Below are 18,152 nucleotides of genomic sequence, written 5' to 3' on the forward strand. Positions count from 1 at the left end.
AAGACTGCCTGGAGAAAGAATCCCTGGTGTCTTGATTTCAGGGACCCCCCCTCTGCCCCTAAAGGGGCATCTTCCACCATTGGAACCCCCTCTGGGGGAATCTTCACCACATGCGCTGCGAAAAGGACCATGAGATTTTTTGTGCCATATTTTCCCACTCGTCTGGTTCCTGGAAAAAGAACGTTGAGGCTTGGAAAAATGTAGGCCAATGGCAGACAAGGTCTTTCCATCCTGTTAGCACCTGGCCAATGTGTCCTTCACTTTAGAACCAAGCAAACGGATGGTTCAATGGGAGCATTCAAAAAGGAGGACTTGGAGTCAATGAGGTCAAAGATGCACATCCAGGCATGATGTCACATGACTATGCCTGCACCTGCAGCTCTAGCCACCCCTTCGTTTGCGTGGGAGAGCATCCTCATGGATGAGTTGGAGATAGACTCAAAGGTGGCAAGCTGAGAAGCAACCTTGTCATGTGCCCAGTCAGAAACCTGACCCGTGAGGGTTCCAGAAAGTTTGGAGATCAGATCCCTTTGGAGCCTCATAAAATGTGCCAAGTAATTCAGAGACCTGACTGCAAAGGTCGCTGAAACAAAAACTTCCTTCCCTAGTCTGTCCACAGCTAGCGACTCTCTGTTGGGCGGGAGAACAGTAGGACTTTCCTCCGCAAGTTCCTTTTTCGTGGCTGCCACCACCACCATTGTGTCTACTGGCAAGCCTCTAGACCAGTGGGGATGTTCCTCTGGTGGAAAAGAATCTTGTCTGGTCTCCGGGGAATAGCCTCAATAGAATCAGGGTTCCACACATGCTGCATGACGAGTTGGACTAACTCGTCGGCAGGTGGGGTCACCCAAGAAGTAGAAGGTCGAGAGTGGAAAGCCTGCAGGAAGACAGACTCCTCCGAAGAAGGGTTGGAGGGCTTCCAGCCACCCCTCTGCTTCAATATTTCCAGGATGTCTCCGAATGAGACATCATCAGGGGGTGACCGTGGGGATCCTTCCCCATCATCGTAGTCTGTATCCTCTGTGAGAGACTCCACCAGAGAGTCAAGAAGTTTCCTCTTACATGCCTTCTTCCAAGGGGGTTCTTCAGTGGGAGCATCCAAAGAAGACTCGGAAGGAAATTTACCCTGAACTGGGGTTTCCTGAGGCTTGTGCTCTCAGTGTCCTGGGGAGGTGGCCTATGGTAGCTGTAGCGCAGAGGGAGCAGGGGGAAGATCTGACATAGGAGGAGCACTTCCAGAAGCAAGCACCCTCTCCATCATTCGGAAAGCAGGCCCGCCCAAAGAGGAATGGGAGACGGGAACAGAGTAAGACAATCTCGGAAATGGGGTCACACCCTGCTCCATCAGGCCCGCTCCCGGGATGGAGCCTCGAGCAAGATCGGGGTGGGCATTGGTCCTGGGACCAAACACAGAACCGATGAACTTGGAACCATGCTAAGAACCGAGGATTCCACCCCCCAACCATCAGACTGAGGAACGGATGGTTCCAAAGGAACCAAAACCCACACGGAAGGCCTCAGAGCCTCAGTGAGGGTCACTGTCGGTGCCGAGGAAAGGGTTCCTACCAAGGACATTGGAGCTATGGGCATCAGAACCGATGGAGCTGAGAGAGGAGAATAACTGGGAGCCCTGGGAGCAGTAGTCTCAAACCCCAAAGTGGGATGAGTCTTAGGAATGTTTGTTATCCCTCTGGCTGTCAACAGCTGGTCCAGCAGGTGCACCACATCGAATTCAGACAGACTCCTGGTGGACCTTACAGACACCCTGGAAGGGGAGTCAGGCCGGTCCAGAAAAGGGCTATAAGCCTGGTCTAAGAACGGGTCCAATAAGGAGGAGTACTGGGTCCGTGGTGTTTGAACTGTCGGCACCGAAGACTCCAACTTGGAAACAGGCAATAGAGGAGCTAAAGGTGCTGAGAAAAGGCTCGATGCTGAAGAAGTACTTGGTAATGAAGTTATTTTCGGCTCCAAGGGGATCGTTGGAACCGACTTCGGTACAGTGAGAGGTGAAGTTGGTGCTGAGATCATCAAAGACAATAAGGTCGGAGCCATAGTCTTTACTGTAGTTAAGACTGGAGCCATAGATGTTGGTGCCAAAGTTATCATAATGTCCACAGAAGCAGCTGGAGCCGAGCTCGGAACAGAAGCAACAGAAATATTCGGAGCCAAGAAAGCAATCTTCTGGTCAGTAGAAGACTTGTGGGCCTTGTGTTTGTGGGACTTGCCCTTATTACCAGCTGGTGAATAGGGATCAGAATGTGGACTTTTTTGCCCCTCACTGAAGGGGTTGAGACCTCCAACACCGAAAGGGCCTCTGAGAAAGGTGTGGATAACAGGCCTTTCAAGATAAGTTTGTTTTTCCTCTCATTCAGCGTCTGCTGACTAAAACTCTGACAAATCTGGCAAGGAGGTTTCACAGAGAGGTGAGAAACCCCTAGACAATAGACACAATCATCATGTAAGTCACTGTTGGGGAGTTTGTCATTGCAGGAAGTGCAATGTTTGAACCCCAAAGTCCCTTTTTTCTCAGACATATCCAACACACAAAAAGAAAACAAACAAACAAATTACTGCTAGAAAGTATACAAAGAAGTAGAAAGGGAAGATACCAACAATGGTATCAAACAATTCTACAAGGGTAGAGAGGGCATTACCAACAATGGTAAAAGAAATACCCTAAAGGTAGCTAGATAAAGAGATAGGGTAGAAAGAATGATTTTAAATCAGAAAAAGGTTCACAAACACCAACAATTTGTAAAAATATGACACTTAGCTGGAGAGCTCGGTGAAATGCTGCTATATGGCTGCGTGGCAAACGAGATCCGAGGTAAATGGGAGAGGGGCATTGTGGGTAGCAGCTTAGCTCAAGAGTTTTTGATGTATGCAAGCTTGGTATTAGGCCGACTCAGTTCCGAGGGCTCGGAAACTAACCCATCAGCGATGAATGGGAAGAAGATTAACAACGTCAGATTATAGGATTTTAGTCATGAGAAGGACAGGAAAATGATAATCAAGTCAATAAAAAAATATGAACCCCCTACACCATCTGCACTACCACTATCATGTACTAATAAACAGAAAGGATGCAGCATATAAGAAATTGTGCCTACCGATTTGATATCAGTGCTCATGTCTAGAAATATTGATATAAGCAATAAGGAATTATGTAATTTCTCCTGTGTTCTTGTTCCAAGTATGCAGTGAGATTTTGTAAAACTCATCTAACTCAGTACGTAGGAATACAGCACGTAACAGTTTACTGGGAAAGTGTGTGAAATATGATAGAAGCCTATCAACATTACTGAGAACAAGTTCAATGACAAAATGTAAACAGTATAAAATTAATATAAAATTACACTGTCAATAAACTAAACCAACAGTTAAGTCTGAAGTACTTTACCATTCAGAGATGATACATACCAATACAGTGTATATGACAGGTCACAGAATGAACAATACAGTTCAGATAACAAGCATGTTCATTATTACCTCATGCAGTGTTGATGATACTGTTCTTTGAAGGACAGGTACAAATTCCTCTATAAGGGAGAATGCATTTGGAGCCAACACCTGATAAAGGCTAAGTTTCTTAGCTGTAACAGCAACATGAGTAAACATCAAAATCTGTACATTTCAAAACAGTTTTATTTTTCAGTTTTAAGTAGTGCTCTACAAAATCAGTGTAAAATTAAGAACAGCCTCATTAAAGGGGAGTTCTTGACAGTAAAATCAGTAACTGACTCAAAGAAGTTAATGTAAAACATGCATCTAATTAGAGGTATCATTCAAAGTATTTTGTATAAAGCTGTGCTTTACCTTCTTGAAAGCTTTCTCACATAAAAATGCTTAGAATTTTCTAAAACCCTATCTGTAATGAAAGTTTCCTGTAAAAAAAGAAAAATCTTGCATTCTGGATAGGCATTGTGACAGTGTTTTCATTATGTAAAAATAGAGTGCAGCATCCGTTTTATTCAAGACTGCCTACTACTTCGAAAAAAGCCCCCACTGGCTTTGATTAAAAGATATCCTGAAAAGAATGACAGCATAAATCAGTTCTCCACTGCATTTAATGGATTTAACTAGCAAGTGTTTACTGTATAGTGTCTGTGTCTGTGTGTGTGTGTGTGTGTGTGTGTGTGTGTGTGTGTGTGTGTGTGTGTGCGTGTGTGTGCATGCGTGTGTGTGCATGCGTGTGTGTGCATGCGTGTGTGTGCATGCGTGTGTGCATGCATGTGTGTGCATGTGTGTGTGTGTGTGTGTGTGTGTGTGTGTGTGTGTGTTGGGGGGATTAAGAAAGCCCGACTCGCCCAAAGAGAATAGGTGCAAGTGTTAGGGTAGGCAGGGAATGTCCCCCCAAGAAACAGGTTCATTTCAGAGGGAGATTCCAAAAGAAAACAGCACAACATGCTGGGGGGGGGGGGTATCACCCTTGAAGTTCCTGAGTCCCTAGCAAATGGCAGCATGGGGCAGAACCATGGAAAAACGTGATGGTGAAAAGGTGAGCAGGAAAAACAATCACCAATTCAGCACGTTAGATAAATGCAGCATAACTGAGTGCAAAGGGGAAAAAACAACTGGGTATAAAATTAGTAAGATTACAATAATGTAAAGATAATACTGAAAAGCGAAATGTTTCACATCACACATATGAGAACATTAAGATTAAAATAACAGATCATGCCAAATATAATAATATGTCAAAGTATTGTAATATCAGTGGAATCTAACTGCATCAAGAGAGCACACCTTGGAACTGTTGCCTCTCCCATTGAATCAGAAGTGGGCTGTGCCAAAGAAGTAAGCCCCAACACCAAGGATCTAGGGGGCCATGAGAAAGAGACCATAACATATAGCTCAAATACCAAGGACTCTGAGAATGGTTCCAATCAAGTTGTTACCAAGAATGTCGAGTGCTGGGGATCGATTTCCACTTGACACCAATGGTATTGGAGTCAAATGCATCAGATGTGCTACTGTTGGCAGCAAGATTGGAGCAGCGTTGGAGCTGATTTCAGCAGATCCGGTTGGAGAGCTGGCTTTGAAACTACTGATGTAAAAACTGATACCAGGGAAGGAGCTAGAATTGATGGAGTGCCAACATAATCCACCTTAGAAATAGAGGGAAGATATATTGCTACCCAGCCCTATTTGCATCTTCAAAAAGGCTCTCATCATTATTCTCTAAATCTGCTTCAACATTCTTCTGAAGGAATAGGTCAGATCATAAGGAGATGATGGAAAGAGGCCTAGACATCATGAAGCATGGTAACTGATGTTCCATGGAGTGCCTGCTGCCAGACTTGGAAGGGGACTCATCTCTGATTTTTGTACTTTCCATTGTTGGAGATTTTGCTTCAGAGCCGAAGAAAGAAAACATTCCTTTCTTGGTACCTAGAGAAAATAAGGCTGTCCTGGCACATCACCCTTGTGTTTTCTAGACTTATTGTTCCTTTCCTTTCTCTACCTTCTTCAGTGCATGCAGAGGTAGTAACGAAAAGGGTAAAAGGGTCCCTTTCGTTACTACTTGAAGAGTTAGAACTGCTGTGGCAACTAAGGTTGAACTCACATCATTGGCCTGGGTCGAATGAGGCCTGCTCAATAGCACCCGTATTGAAACTTAAAAATTTAAGTAGATGACACCTCTCTTTAGGTTGGCCCATTAAGTTTAAGATCTGGATCCAAAACCTTTACATTTGAAGCAGCACTCTCCTTTTAAATGGTCTGGAACACACATCACATAAAGCATGTCCATCTTGATGTGGAATTTTATGTCCATAGCTATTACATTTTTTTGTTTTATTCATTTTTAAGACAGGACTAACTAGAAAAGACCAATCTAGTTCACTGCCTTACTACAAATCAAACTATTAACTTTTTTTTTATTATTACGACAGTAGACACTAGACCAACTGCCTGAGCACTACAAAGAAACTGAGGCACTAAGAATACAATAAGAGTAGGGATATAAGTAATAAAGATAAGTAGCAAGTCAAATTTTATATTAATCCAAATGATGATAAACTATATTCAATTAAATCAACTTGAATAATACATTGAAAAATAGGAGCACTTAGCTCGACCTGTTCAAGATGGTGGCCATTGAGATCAGTGGGAAGAAGTTCTCAGGGTATCATGGGAAAAATGTAAAGCAGCTCGATGCACTGAAGCATCAGCTTATGGAAAGATCAAATATGTACATTAAATTTAAACTAAGATGAAAGTACATGGCCAAGTGTTAACTGTATTTATTAAAGTGCAATACAGTAGTTCATGTAAAGAACAGAAAATGTTCACTAGTCAAGTATATGAATTTGTTATTATAATAACTTATAATAAAAATGTGTAATTTTATTCATTTATTTATCTTTTGTTGATAGGGTTAGTCCCACTGGGCTTGTGGCCACTTCTCCTGGAAGACCCAAGGTGGTATTTATACTGATTTGGGGAAATATGGCCAGGGCACCAGGGAATTTCATCTATTTATTTTAATAAGTGACCAGATAATATGTAAACTATACTGTATGGTAAACATGAAAAAGAAAGAAAGGAGATACTTGAGAAATAAGATAAAATATCATTTGTTATATTCTGGGTATTAAGGAAAAGAAGATGTGAATAACTATTATATAAAAATAGATGAGACAAAGATGTAAGAAAGTGGTTCTAGAAAAAGCATTGGACAAATGGATGAAAATCAAGGAACAGGAATGGAAGAATAATGTACTAAAACTGTGTTGTAGTACTGATGAAGAAATTGTAAAAGTGGATATGGGATTCCAAACATATATGAATAATGCAAAATAATATGTAAATAATGTGAAAATATACATATCTAAAGCAACCACCTGAGCTGCCACTGCCTCACGCAGATGGGACCTTAGTTTACTTTCTCACCCCAGGGATGTCACACTCAGGACTCCGGAAGCCTTTAATACTGCACTCTAGTGTCAACATTGGAAAATAAATCCAATAACCTGGGATCCGACTAGGCCTTTTGATCTACGTGTACCAAAGACAAGTGTACTACCTGATGACTTAGTGATACTGTTTAATGTTGCTGCTGTCATAAACTATTTCTTTCAGCACTCCTTTTAATGTTAATTATGTTGTTAAAAATGTTTTTGTTTGAAACTTCAAGTAAGCATACATATATGACTGATATCATAATGTTATTTTTGCTTCTATAGTGACTCAAAACAAGATAGCTGTCTCTAAAAAAGCAATATATTGGTTTGTGTCTACAGTGGGTAAATGGAAAATGTCAGTACACTAGAAACTGACTGTATAGTTGAAATAAATGGGTACAGTGAATATTAAATACAAGTGAGAGACTTTTGTGATGTGTTTTCAGAATGATGTTACTACAGATAAAATAATTCATAGGCTTGTTAGAAAATCTGATTATTGAAAAATGATTTAAGCAGCTGAGCAAGTGTTTATGATACACTATAAGTTAGTTGTTTTCTTTAAACCTTCCAAAGTTTGTCCAAGAGGAAATGTCACACTATAATTTAGTTGTTTTCTTTAAACCTTCCAAAGTTTGTCCAAGAGAAAATGTTAAGTAGCTGTTTTTCTTTTCAGGACAGTGACAACAAACTGCTCTAGGGAAAACAAGCCAACTGAATAAGTTACTGTCTGTCTGAATAAAAGGAAAAAAAGACACTGAAAGCTGAATAAGGATTTGAATATGTTCTGTTTGGCACAGTGGTTAAATGTGTTATCAAGATCAGATTCTAAACTGCAGTCTTTCAACAGGTATAGGGCATCTAAGTGTCAAGAGCAAATAGATCTACAAGTATCACAACAGGCAAAACTCAGCAGTACTGCAGGAATAAATGTGTTGTATGTGCTGAAATGTAGAGTTCTTCAAAATTATTAACTAAATCAGTAGACTTTATTAGTTTATTGTTTACTGCAGCAGGGTAAAAAGTGTTACACGAGTTTTTTTGTAATTATTAAATATAATAAGACTGCAGTCATGTCTCACCAGTAATATTTTACCTATATGTTTTTATTTTGCTTTTGTTTACTGGGTGTGTCTGACTGGGTTTGATCAAAAATCCATTTTCAGCAGAGGCCCAAGAAGTAAAACTCCAATATATTATAAATATTTTAAACAGACATTCAGTAGTTGCATGAACAGAGATTAAGAAATATACATTAACAATTACATATACATTTGACAACTAGATTACATTCATACAAAATAAAGGCAACTATTACAGTATACAAGATACTAAGATCCTAATGTGTTTAGTGGTTTTTGAACATTGAGCATTTGAAGAAGTGTTTTTGTGGGTTTGGCAAACAGACAGATACTGTGTGTGGTGATTAGAAATTCAAAGAAATGGAAGTGAGGGAAGGAAACTTTGTAGGGCAGAAAATATTAATATTGTGATTAAGACGTGGGTTATAAAGCAGATTCAGAGACAATTATATATGGCTATCATAAGCTTTATATTAGAAGTATAGAGATAGGGTGGTGACCAGTCTCAAAAACTGTGTATATAGCTCAGAGATGCTAGTAAAACTACCCAGGTATAGGCAAAAACTGGTTGTGGAGAATAGGATTCTGAGTGAAGAGAAATGGTTTGATGATGCAGCAAACTGAAGATTACAGTAGCATTTATCCTGGAGATATACAGAAGTAGATCCTTTGATATAACAGAATTATTTTTTTGTTGTGTTTTAAATGAGTTTGCATTCTGAATGGATTTTAGTGGTAGTGGATTATGGTTCCATAGTTTAGCTACACTATTTTAATATAAAGAGTCACATGCAATATTAAATGATTTGGTTAAAATGATTACAGCATTATTTCAAGAGCATAGAATTCTACTGAGGAGTAGTTTTGCATTCATTTGTTAGTTAAGGGATGGTTAGAATTCTGCCTTATAGAGACGTCTGTGTATTGTAGTTAGCTGAGAAATAGCTAGTTGATGTATTTCTAACCAGTTTAATTCTCTGAGTGCTAGGTAGTGATGTGTCCTGTTGTTACAGTTTACTTCAAATTTGGCCTTTTTATTATAACACTGCACAAGTTTGGACAGTTGTGAAACTTGAAAGTTAGTGAAGATTGGGAGATAGAGGAGAGATGGCAGTAAAAAGTAAAGGTTATACATCTTCTGCTTATGTCAGTGAGGTTAATTTTTAATCAGTGTAACGTACCTAGTTTTTGATGATTCTTTTAACTATGTGTTATACATGGTGGTCAAATTTCATCCATTCATTTATTATGACATCCAGTAATTATGTATGGTTTACTTATTCTGTCATACTGTTCTTGGCAGAGACAATGATGACTAGAATTGTTTTGGTAGACATGTGTTTTGGGGTAAAGAGCAGTAATTTACATTGTTTAGAGTTTAGAAGAAGTTTGTGAATTATTTAGCCTTGTTTCAATCAATAAGAAGGATTGTTCTAAAAGATGGAGTTTAGAAAGAGTTTTGGTGCAGCACATTAAATTCAAGTCATTAACATACTGAACTAGAGCAGTACTTTATCTGTAGACATGTAGAGGTCATTGATGAATATGTTGAAAAGTAAGGGGCCTGATATACATCCTTGTGGAACATCAATATTTACTGGAAAAAGTGGAGAGAAATATTTTTTTTCTATTTCACTGTTTGTTCTCTATTTGGGAGGTTGCTATGGAACCACTGCAGTAAAGTGTTGGTGAGCCCAAAGGATGAAAGTTTATGTAAGAGTTTCTGGTAGGAGATCATATCAAGAGCTTTTGATAAGTCTAGGAAGATTGTACAGACTAGACTTTCAGTATTTCTCTGGGTGTTGACAGTATTAACAAAATTCACCAAAGTAGTAGTTGTGAGATAATGAGCTGTAAAGAGGACAGAAGCCATGTTGGGTTGAAAACTGAAGTTGGTTATCTATTAGATAGTTAAAGTTCTGTGCAAATACATTGTTCTCTTATTTTTGATAGGAGAGATAGAATGGCAGGTGGCCTATAGTTTGAAAAATCTGAATTGATTCTGCTCTTGTGCTGTGGAATAATGAATGATTTTGTTTCCATGGTGATGGGATTAATTCTGATAAATTGGTCCATATCTATAAATAAAGACTGCATATGCAATAACCTCAGCTGCTCTTTTAAGATACTCACCAGTATGAGTGTCAGGGGCAGTTGTAGCAGGCTTTAATTTTTTCACACATTTTTTAATATCTATTAAAACTGGTTACAAGGGGAAATGTTGAAGGAGGCTGTTTAACTGAGCAGGTGCATCCACCTCTATTGTCTGTATCAAATGGGTGCTGAATTCATTGGCTATGGTATACTTTTGTTTCTGAGTGTTTGCTGTTGGCTGTGCATCTTGTCCTGAATTTAGCAGCTTATTGACTGAGGCCCAGAACAATTTTTGATTTTGTGTGTGTGTGTGTGTGTGTGTGTGTGTGTGTGTGTGTGTGTGTGTGTGTGTGTGTAAATAGAGTAATACATTTTCTTATCTTTGATAAGTTTTGTTAGCTTTTCTAGTTGTCTATATACTAGTAAATTAGGAGCCGTTTTGTTTTTTGCCCAGACATTCCAAACTTTCTCTCTTTGTTGCACGAGTTGTTTAGTTGCTAAGGATAGCCATTGGGCAAAGTTGGCTTTGAGTCTTTTTATTCTGAGGGGGATAGTGTGTTTTGAACTCAGACACAGCATCCTCTATGGGGAGTGTCTTTAGTCACTCACGGTTAAAGAGATGTAGTGTAATAATAAAAGCATCTCCATGAAAAGTAATACGTTTTCTTACCAGACTTTAGTGATATGCTTTGGGATTTTTGTTCTGGTACCTTATGATGTAGAAAGTTAAATGATCATTTAGGCTGTGTGAAAGAATTCCATGGGATGATATTTTATTTTCAGAGGATGTAATAATCCAGTCAATGGTTGATTATCTGGCTGTGGTTTTGTTGTATCTTGCTGGTGTGGTTATGAGTTGGGTGAACTTGTAAAGATGTGCATTGCTGACTGGACTTTCAGACTGCATGGTTTGCCAGTCTATATTAACTTCATCCAATATTATAATTTCATGAGGGGTTTTTAAGAAGGCCCAGTAGAGAACATCTTCCAGTGTTTTCGCATTGTTACCTGAAAGCATATCTATCTATCTATCTAGCTAGCTATACCCATGATTATGATTGCCTTGTGAATGTTAGGTTTTACTACAGTTAGCAGGATTGTCAAGTTACAGAAAGATGGCAGGGTATGGGTAGAAAAAGAATATATATAGTTTTTTTTGTAGAAAATAGCACCACCACCAGCTTTTTTATTGGCCTGTCTGGGCAATTTCTTAATTTTTTGTTTTGTTTGTTTCCTGGTGGTGCCAGTTTCTGTGGCAACTAAGATATCTGAAATGTGTAGTGCTATCCATGCATGCAGTTCAAGGCATTTGATATTAATACTACAAAAGTTGATATGTCTTATATGAAGGCTAGGTTGGGACTGTGGGTGAAGGGGTAGCAATGAAGGAGCTGCTGCGGATTATCCATCTGGTGCCTGAATATGCTGAGTTCAGCCTAGATTTGGATGGATGATACTGTGAAGTTTATGGAGGTGTGATGGTACAAGCTGAGGCATTTTTGTTTAGTGGCATCTCTAGGCATTTCTGCAGTTACATACTGATGCCTCTAGGCATCAAATATTGCTTGTTCATATTTGCAGTAAAAATTCCAAAATTATGCTATATACAAGATATTAGAAGATTTCATCCTAAAGTTTCCACAATGGCAGACATAACTGTATTGATATTTGATACCTGTCTACAGATAAAGAGATATGGAATAATATTTGTTTACTATTTATTTGCATTGCAATAATTTTCATATTTCTCTAACTATCTCAACAATAAAGTGGCACTGAAAGAACTGCTTAACCTCATATGAAAGCTCCTAGCTGTATGAAAAAAAATCCTGTTGGCAGTATGTATGTTGCTTGAATCGTTACTGAGATATCATTTAGTGTGGTTATTCTGGATTATAAAATCCAGTTGAATTGAAAGAATGCAGCCAGTGCAAAGGTTACTTTGTGCTGAATAGTTTGCCATTTATGGTTCTCTTGTAACACTTATGGTCCTAGCGATATGAGCATTTATTTGAACTGTGAGGTGAAAACTTCATTTTTTTAAAAGACTGATGCCATACACTCTGGAGTTAGAGTGCAAATTCAAAAGAGCTCCATTGGAGGGAATACTCGTTTTCTGAGTAAATTCTGTTGCTTTGGATAATTTTACTTGAACAGCAGGATGTATTAGGAGGTGAAGTTCAAAGGCATTTTGCTTGGAGGACACAATATAAAGTTCTGTTGAAATTGTGAAGGTAATGGATGTTGGTAGGTTGTTAAGCATGCACGTAGGAGAAGTACTAGTATTAGGAATTGTAGAAGAAACATGCTTTTGAAATGTAAGAAATAGAGGGGTTTGAAGGATAGAGGATGAGGATGTAGTTAAGACTGAAAAAGAGAGAGTTAATTTAGGGAAAGAATAAGTTAAAATGTAAAATAATAAATTGTGCTGAGTCTATAGGCTTATACGTGATTTTGAGATGTGTGGGTGTTTAAGAGTATATTTATGCAGAATACTGATATAAATGAAGATGAATGTACGTGATGAAGGATTTGTTAAACCGTACAGAATAGACATGGTAAGGAAGGGTAGTAAAGTAAATATTACTGATTTAATTGTGTATGGGTATAGAGAGACTGAAGGCAGAAGGGTGTAAGCAATATGGCAAGATGAGGGGAAAGCTCAAAGACATTATAGAGGAAGAGATGATATATAAATATTAATCTGATTGAAGTATATGAAAGAAGATTGCATGAATAAATGAAAGAGTGAATTTTGCTTCTGAATGTCTTAAAGGTATTGTTGGGGAGGCGGGCTGAGTAGGAGTGGTTATAGTGAAAAGCAGTATGAGAAGGAAGTTGTTGAGAATGATGCTAACTTTTAGATGGAAGTTGGGAATAAGTGAACAGAATCACGAGTAATTCTATGACAGTAGTAAAGTTGTTTGGTGAGGTAATGGAATTCGGAGTCATGGGTTATAGGTGTACATGAGAAGTATAATGGTAGAGTAAAGTGGGATGGATAGGAATTGGGGTTAGGGTAGAAAAGAAAGTAAAACCAAGCAAAGCAGGCTTCTCAACATCAGGCCCTTTATTACAAAAAGTAATCAATTTATAGCTGGTGCTCAACAATTAGCAAAGAAGTAGAGTAAAATAGGGTTTCTTTCATTTACTAAATGCAGACACCAAGAAGATAGGAGCATGGTTTAATTGATTTATACAGTGTACTCCAAAGGTTATGTGAAAGACTGTGGCCAGTTTAGTAAGGGGATCCTTAAAGTGTAACTACTACTCCTTTGTGGGGAACATCACAGCAACTTTCCTCCAGAAAGCAGGCAAGTGTATGCCTAACAATTCCATTTAGATTAACTAGTTAGTTAGTAAAATGGTAAAACATTTAATTATTCTTTTAATCAACTAAAACCAGTTATAGCATGGCTATACAGCCTATAAATTGCTTCTACATATTCAAAATATTGCTTTTATAATAATTACTATATAAATAATTGTTTCAAATGCGTTACACTGCAGGGGGATTTGAAGTCACTGTTTTGTTTAAATTTTTTTAAAAATTACATATGTAGGTCTGTGTAATCACAATAAGTGATACTAAACTTTAATGAGATCAAAAAGGGTCCTTTTGTCAAAAGTCACAAGGTACTTCGACTACACCAATAGTCTGGTTAGAGGTTATAAGTAATTTATGCATTTAAGGATAGATAAATAGTTTGTAAATAGTTGTTTTTCAACGTAAGAAATTATATAGACCAACATGGCTATACAGTAATCTTGTTTGTACTGCCATTCCTACAGTTAAATAATTTCAGACACAGCTGGTTAAACTGCTTTCACTATGAAAAAGTCTTGATACTATTTAGACATCTGTTGAATTTTGAGTTGACATGCTTTGTGAAAGACAACCTTGGATTCAGAAAGGCTACCACCAGTGGTAAGCCGTAATTTGGCAATTTCCCTGCTGGTGGTAGCCCTCTGCAGTGATTCTCTACTGTCTGCAGAATCACTGAGGTGGGCCATCTCCATGGCAGAGCTACATGCTGATGAGGCATTCCATGGGAGCAACCTTGGCAATGTGCTCTCTCCTGGAAATACCTGAGGTAAGGAATTTATGCAGCTGAGTGATTCAAAAGACTCACTCAGCTGCATAATTTGGCACGGCCACATGAGTTAATTAACTCAGACAGGAGTTTGCATTCACCTATTACTTTCAATGGATGAGATCATGTTAGAGGCAAGTGCCAAGGAAAAGTGGGACATGGGGCATGTGTGCGTCCATGTTTGTGGGGGTTTGTCATACTTCTAAAACTCCCCCACAATAATGATCAATACCCAGGGGACACTAGACACCTGGAGCAGGTACTAATGAAGGCGAAACAGTCTGCTACAAGAAAATCATATTTCAGCAAATGGAGAAGGTGTTCTAGTTGGTGCCAACAACATAACCAGCAGATATTCAGGACTAGCTGTTAAATACTACCCTAGGTCACTTTAAAAAGTTAATAGAACAGGAGGTTTGACCACATAAAATACATGTGGGGATACTAAACACTAGGGACATTATTTAATATTATTCCTATCACTTAGAATTTAGCAGAACAACAGGTTTTATAGTACTAAAGATGTAAGACATATGAGTGAAATAATAGATACTGTTAACCCTATAATATTACCCTAAGCTACTTAGAAAGTTAAAAGTAAAATAAGTTATATACTTACCATAACGTTGCATGTGTGTAGTCTATCTCGGCTTTTATTCTCACTGATGGGTTGGATCTGATGTGTTGTATCTGTCTCGGACTTTGCAAAAGCTTGAAGACTTCAGCAAATGTCATGGGGCCCCTTCCCTACCCATAATGCATTTCCCCAACTTCCTCAGATCTTGTTTGCCCTACCAGAAATTATAAGGAAAGCAGCAAATGTTTATTATATAAAGGTGATGTACATAATAATTATGGTTATTGAAGATGAAGGTTAGTCTTTCTGGGGCTATGCAGATCCTTAAATCCAATGTCCACTCAGTCTCCCAGGAGATCTGGAAAGGAGCATGGAGGGTGGGTTGTGAGAATAAAAGCTGAGATGGACAACACACATGGAATGTTACGGCAAATACATAACTTCTTTATGTGTTGTCAATCTCACCTTTATTCTCAATGATGGGACCGCATCCCAAGTAACCTGACACTCTGGTGGCTCATTGGAGTATATTCCTCAGAACCATAGAACCAAAAGAGGCTCTACTCCTAGAAGCCAAATCTGCTTTGTAATAAGTAATAAAGATATGGGGTTTCACCCACGTGGCCATAGCACAGATGTTATCCAAAGGTAACCTTGCTTGGAAAGCTGTAGAAGTAGCTATCGACCTGGTGGAATGAGCTTTAATAGGGAATGGAAGGGCTCTATTCCTAGAGTTGTAAATGCAGGAAATACAAAGAGTGAGCCATCTAGATAAAATACCTTTTGACACTGATTGATCTTTCCTAAAGCCAGAGTAAGAAATAAAGAGCTGGTCTGATTTTCTAAAATCTGAAGTTCTGTGTGAATAAAAACATAACTGTCTAAACAGAACTGTCTATGAACATCTAGAAGATGTAGTGTGTATTCTCCCTTGTTTTGTAAATTTGGTAAGAAAACTGGCAGCTCAATAGATTTGAGGTTACTTTCTGACACAACCTTTGATAGAAAGGAGGGATTAGTGTATAAAGAAACCCTGTCTTTATGAAAAACTAGATATGGGTGCTTGACAGACAAAGCTTGCAGTTCTGAAACTCTTCTAGCTGAAGTAATAGCCACTAAAAAGAGTGTTTTCCAAGATAGGAATTTCAGATCATATGTGGCTGAAGGTTCAAAGGGAGGACAGATAATATTTGACAAGATGAAGTTTGGATCCTAGGGAGGAGTTGGGTTTTTGTATGGAGGTCTTATCATTGTAGTGCCCTTCAAAAAAAGCTTTACAAAGCCTGTGAGACATAACCATAGCACCATGTTGTCCCACATGGAAATTTGAAATTGCTGCTAACTGGACTCTGACAGTGGAGGCTGCCACACCTTCATGAAAATGTTTTGCTAGAAATTCTAAGATAGAACAGATGGGTGCAGAAAAAGGATCTATCTGGTTATCATTCACTCATATTATGAATCTGTTCCATTTACTCTTGTATAATTTTCATGTAGAGGTTTTATGTGAGGACAACAAGATATGCTTTACCAGGAAGGAAAGAAGAGGAAACCTAGCAATCAAGGGAAATGTAGCAGCCCAGCTGTCAGTTTGAGGTTTTGGAGGTTGGGATGTCCCATTCCCAACGGATGTGTCAGTAGATCTGGAGCCAAGTCCAGAATCCATGGTTCATCCAGAAGATGAGGCTGAAGGAAGGGAAACCAGATCTGATGAGGCCAATAGGGGGAAATCAGGATTACCATGGTCTGCAACAAACTTGCTTTCTGCAATAACATGGGAATCAGAGGAATCGGAGGGAAAGCATATAGAAGTCCGGAGGCCAATCATGAACAAGTGCATCCCTTGGTGACTCCTCCATAGGAGGGATTAAGGCAAAGTAGTTGCTGCATTTGGCATTGGTGGGAGAAGCAAAAAGGTTGCAGCAAGGCTGGTCCCATTTTCGGAAAATCTCTTCCCCCTACTTTCAGATTGAGGAACCACTCATCTGGCCATAATATGGACCTGCTCAACTTGTCTGCAATAACATTGTATCTCCCAGGGATGTGCATTGCACCAGAAAGCACTTGGAAGATCTTGCCCATTGCCAATCCCTTAGCACTTCTTGACAAAGGGGGTAAGATCTGGTTTCTCTATGTTTGTTTATGTACCAGACTACTGACATATTGTCTGACTGAATCGCTATCTTTCCTAGAAGGAGAGTGTTCTGAAATGCTTGCAATGCCAAAAGGACCACTCTCATCTTTATGATGTTTATGTGCAAGTGAGCCTCATGTTCCTGCCAGGTACCTTGGACTGTGCCCCCCAGATAATGCCCCCCCCCCACCCTATCTAGGAAGTGTCTGTGGTCACTGTGGCCTGAGGTTGAGGGGGACTAAAGGGATGGCCTTGAGATATTGAAGGAGAGTGAATCCACTACTCGAGATCTTTTTTGCAAGTGTTGGTTATGAGAATTTTGTGAGATGTTGGTAAGTGCAGAATAGACCATTGTGTGGAAAGTAACCACTGAAGTATCCCCATATGTAGGCGAGCTAGAGGAATTAGTACAATAGTTGCTGCCATCTTCTCCAACACTTGTAGAAGTTGTTTTGCAGTGACTCAGGTTTTCTTGATTAGCAACCTCACATGTAAATGTAGATCATGCACTCTGACATGAGGGAGTATTGCTATCATCATGGCTGTAGCTATGTCTGCTCCTATAAAATTTAAGTTTTGAGATGACTCTAGAGCAGACTTGTCATAGTTTATGGTAATGCCTAGGGAGGAACAAAAGCTGGAGTGTATAATCCCTGGCTTGCAGCAGTAGATGCCTGGTTGGGGTGGCTATGAGCCAGCCATCCAGATACAGAAACACCCAGAATCCTATGCACCTCAGGTGAGAAACCACTACTGCCATGCATTTGAACACTCTAGGGGCTGTAGTGAGACCAAAGGGCAGAGCTCAAAATTGGAAATGACTGGCTCCTAGCCAGAAGTGCAAGAACCTTCTGGATCACCTTTCCATTTTGATGTGGTAGTACACATCCTGAAGTTCTACAGAGCACATCCAATTGTCTTTTCCTAGGAATGGAAGTATCTATTGCAGTCACCATCCAGAACTTGGTTTTCTTCATCAATTTGTTTAGTTTGCTGAGATCCAGGATTGGTCTCCAGTACCCTGTTTACTTTGGAACTAAAAAGAATCTTGAGTACGTTCCGGATCCTCTCTGGTCTGAGGGAACTTCTTGGATGACTCTTTTTCTGAGCAACTTTTGAATTTCTAACGTTGCTTGTTCCTTCTGACTGGGTGGAACATCTGGAAAGGATTGGTTTATGGGAGGGGGGAAGAGAAGAGAATGATATAACCCCTGGATATTATGTCCTGCACCCATTTGTCTTTGGTTATGTCTCGCCAGGTTTCTA

At 39.3% G+C, this 18,152-nt stretch overlaps 1 protein-coding gene across 3 annotated transcripts in view; it reads right to left on the bottom strand.

Annotated features, from left to right (window-relative positions):
- Positions 1-18,152, bottom strand: part of VWA3A (von Willebrand factor A domain containing 3A) — a 2,208,650-nt gene that overhangs the window by 1,226,329 nt on the left and 964,169 nt on the right. For all 3 annotated transcript variants that reach the window (XM_044089639.1, XM_044089638.1, XM_044089640.1), the window contains one exon: positions 3,490-3,593. In XM_044089639.1, coding sequence (XP_043945574.1) covers positions 3,490-3,593 — 104 coding nt within the window. The remainder of the gene's footprint in view (positions 1-3,489; positions 3,594-18,152) is intronic.

Source organism: Protopterus annectens, chromosome 12.part0 (assembly GCF_019279795.1).
Source record: "Protopterus annectens isolate FY-2018-M chromosome 12.part0, PAN1.0, whole genome shotgun sequence".
NCBI lineage: Eukaryota > Metazoa > Chordata > Ceratodontiformes > Protopteridae > Protopterus > Protopterus annectens.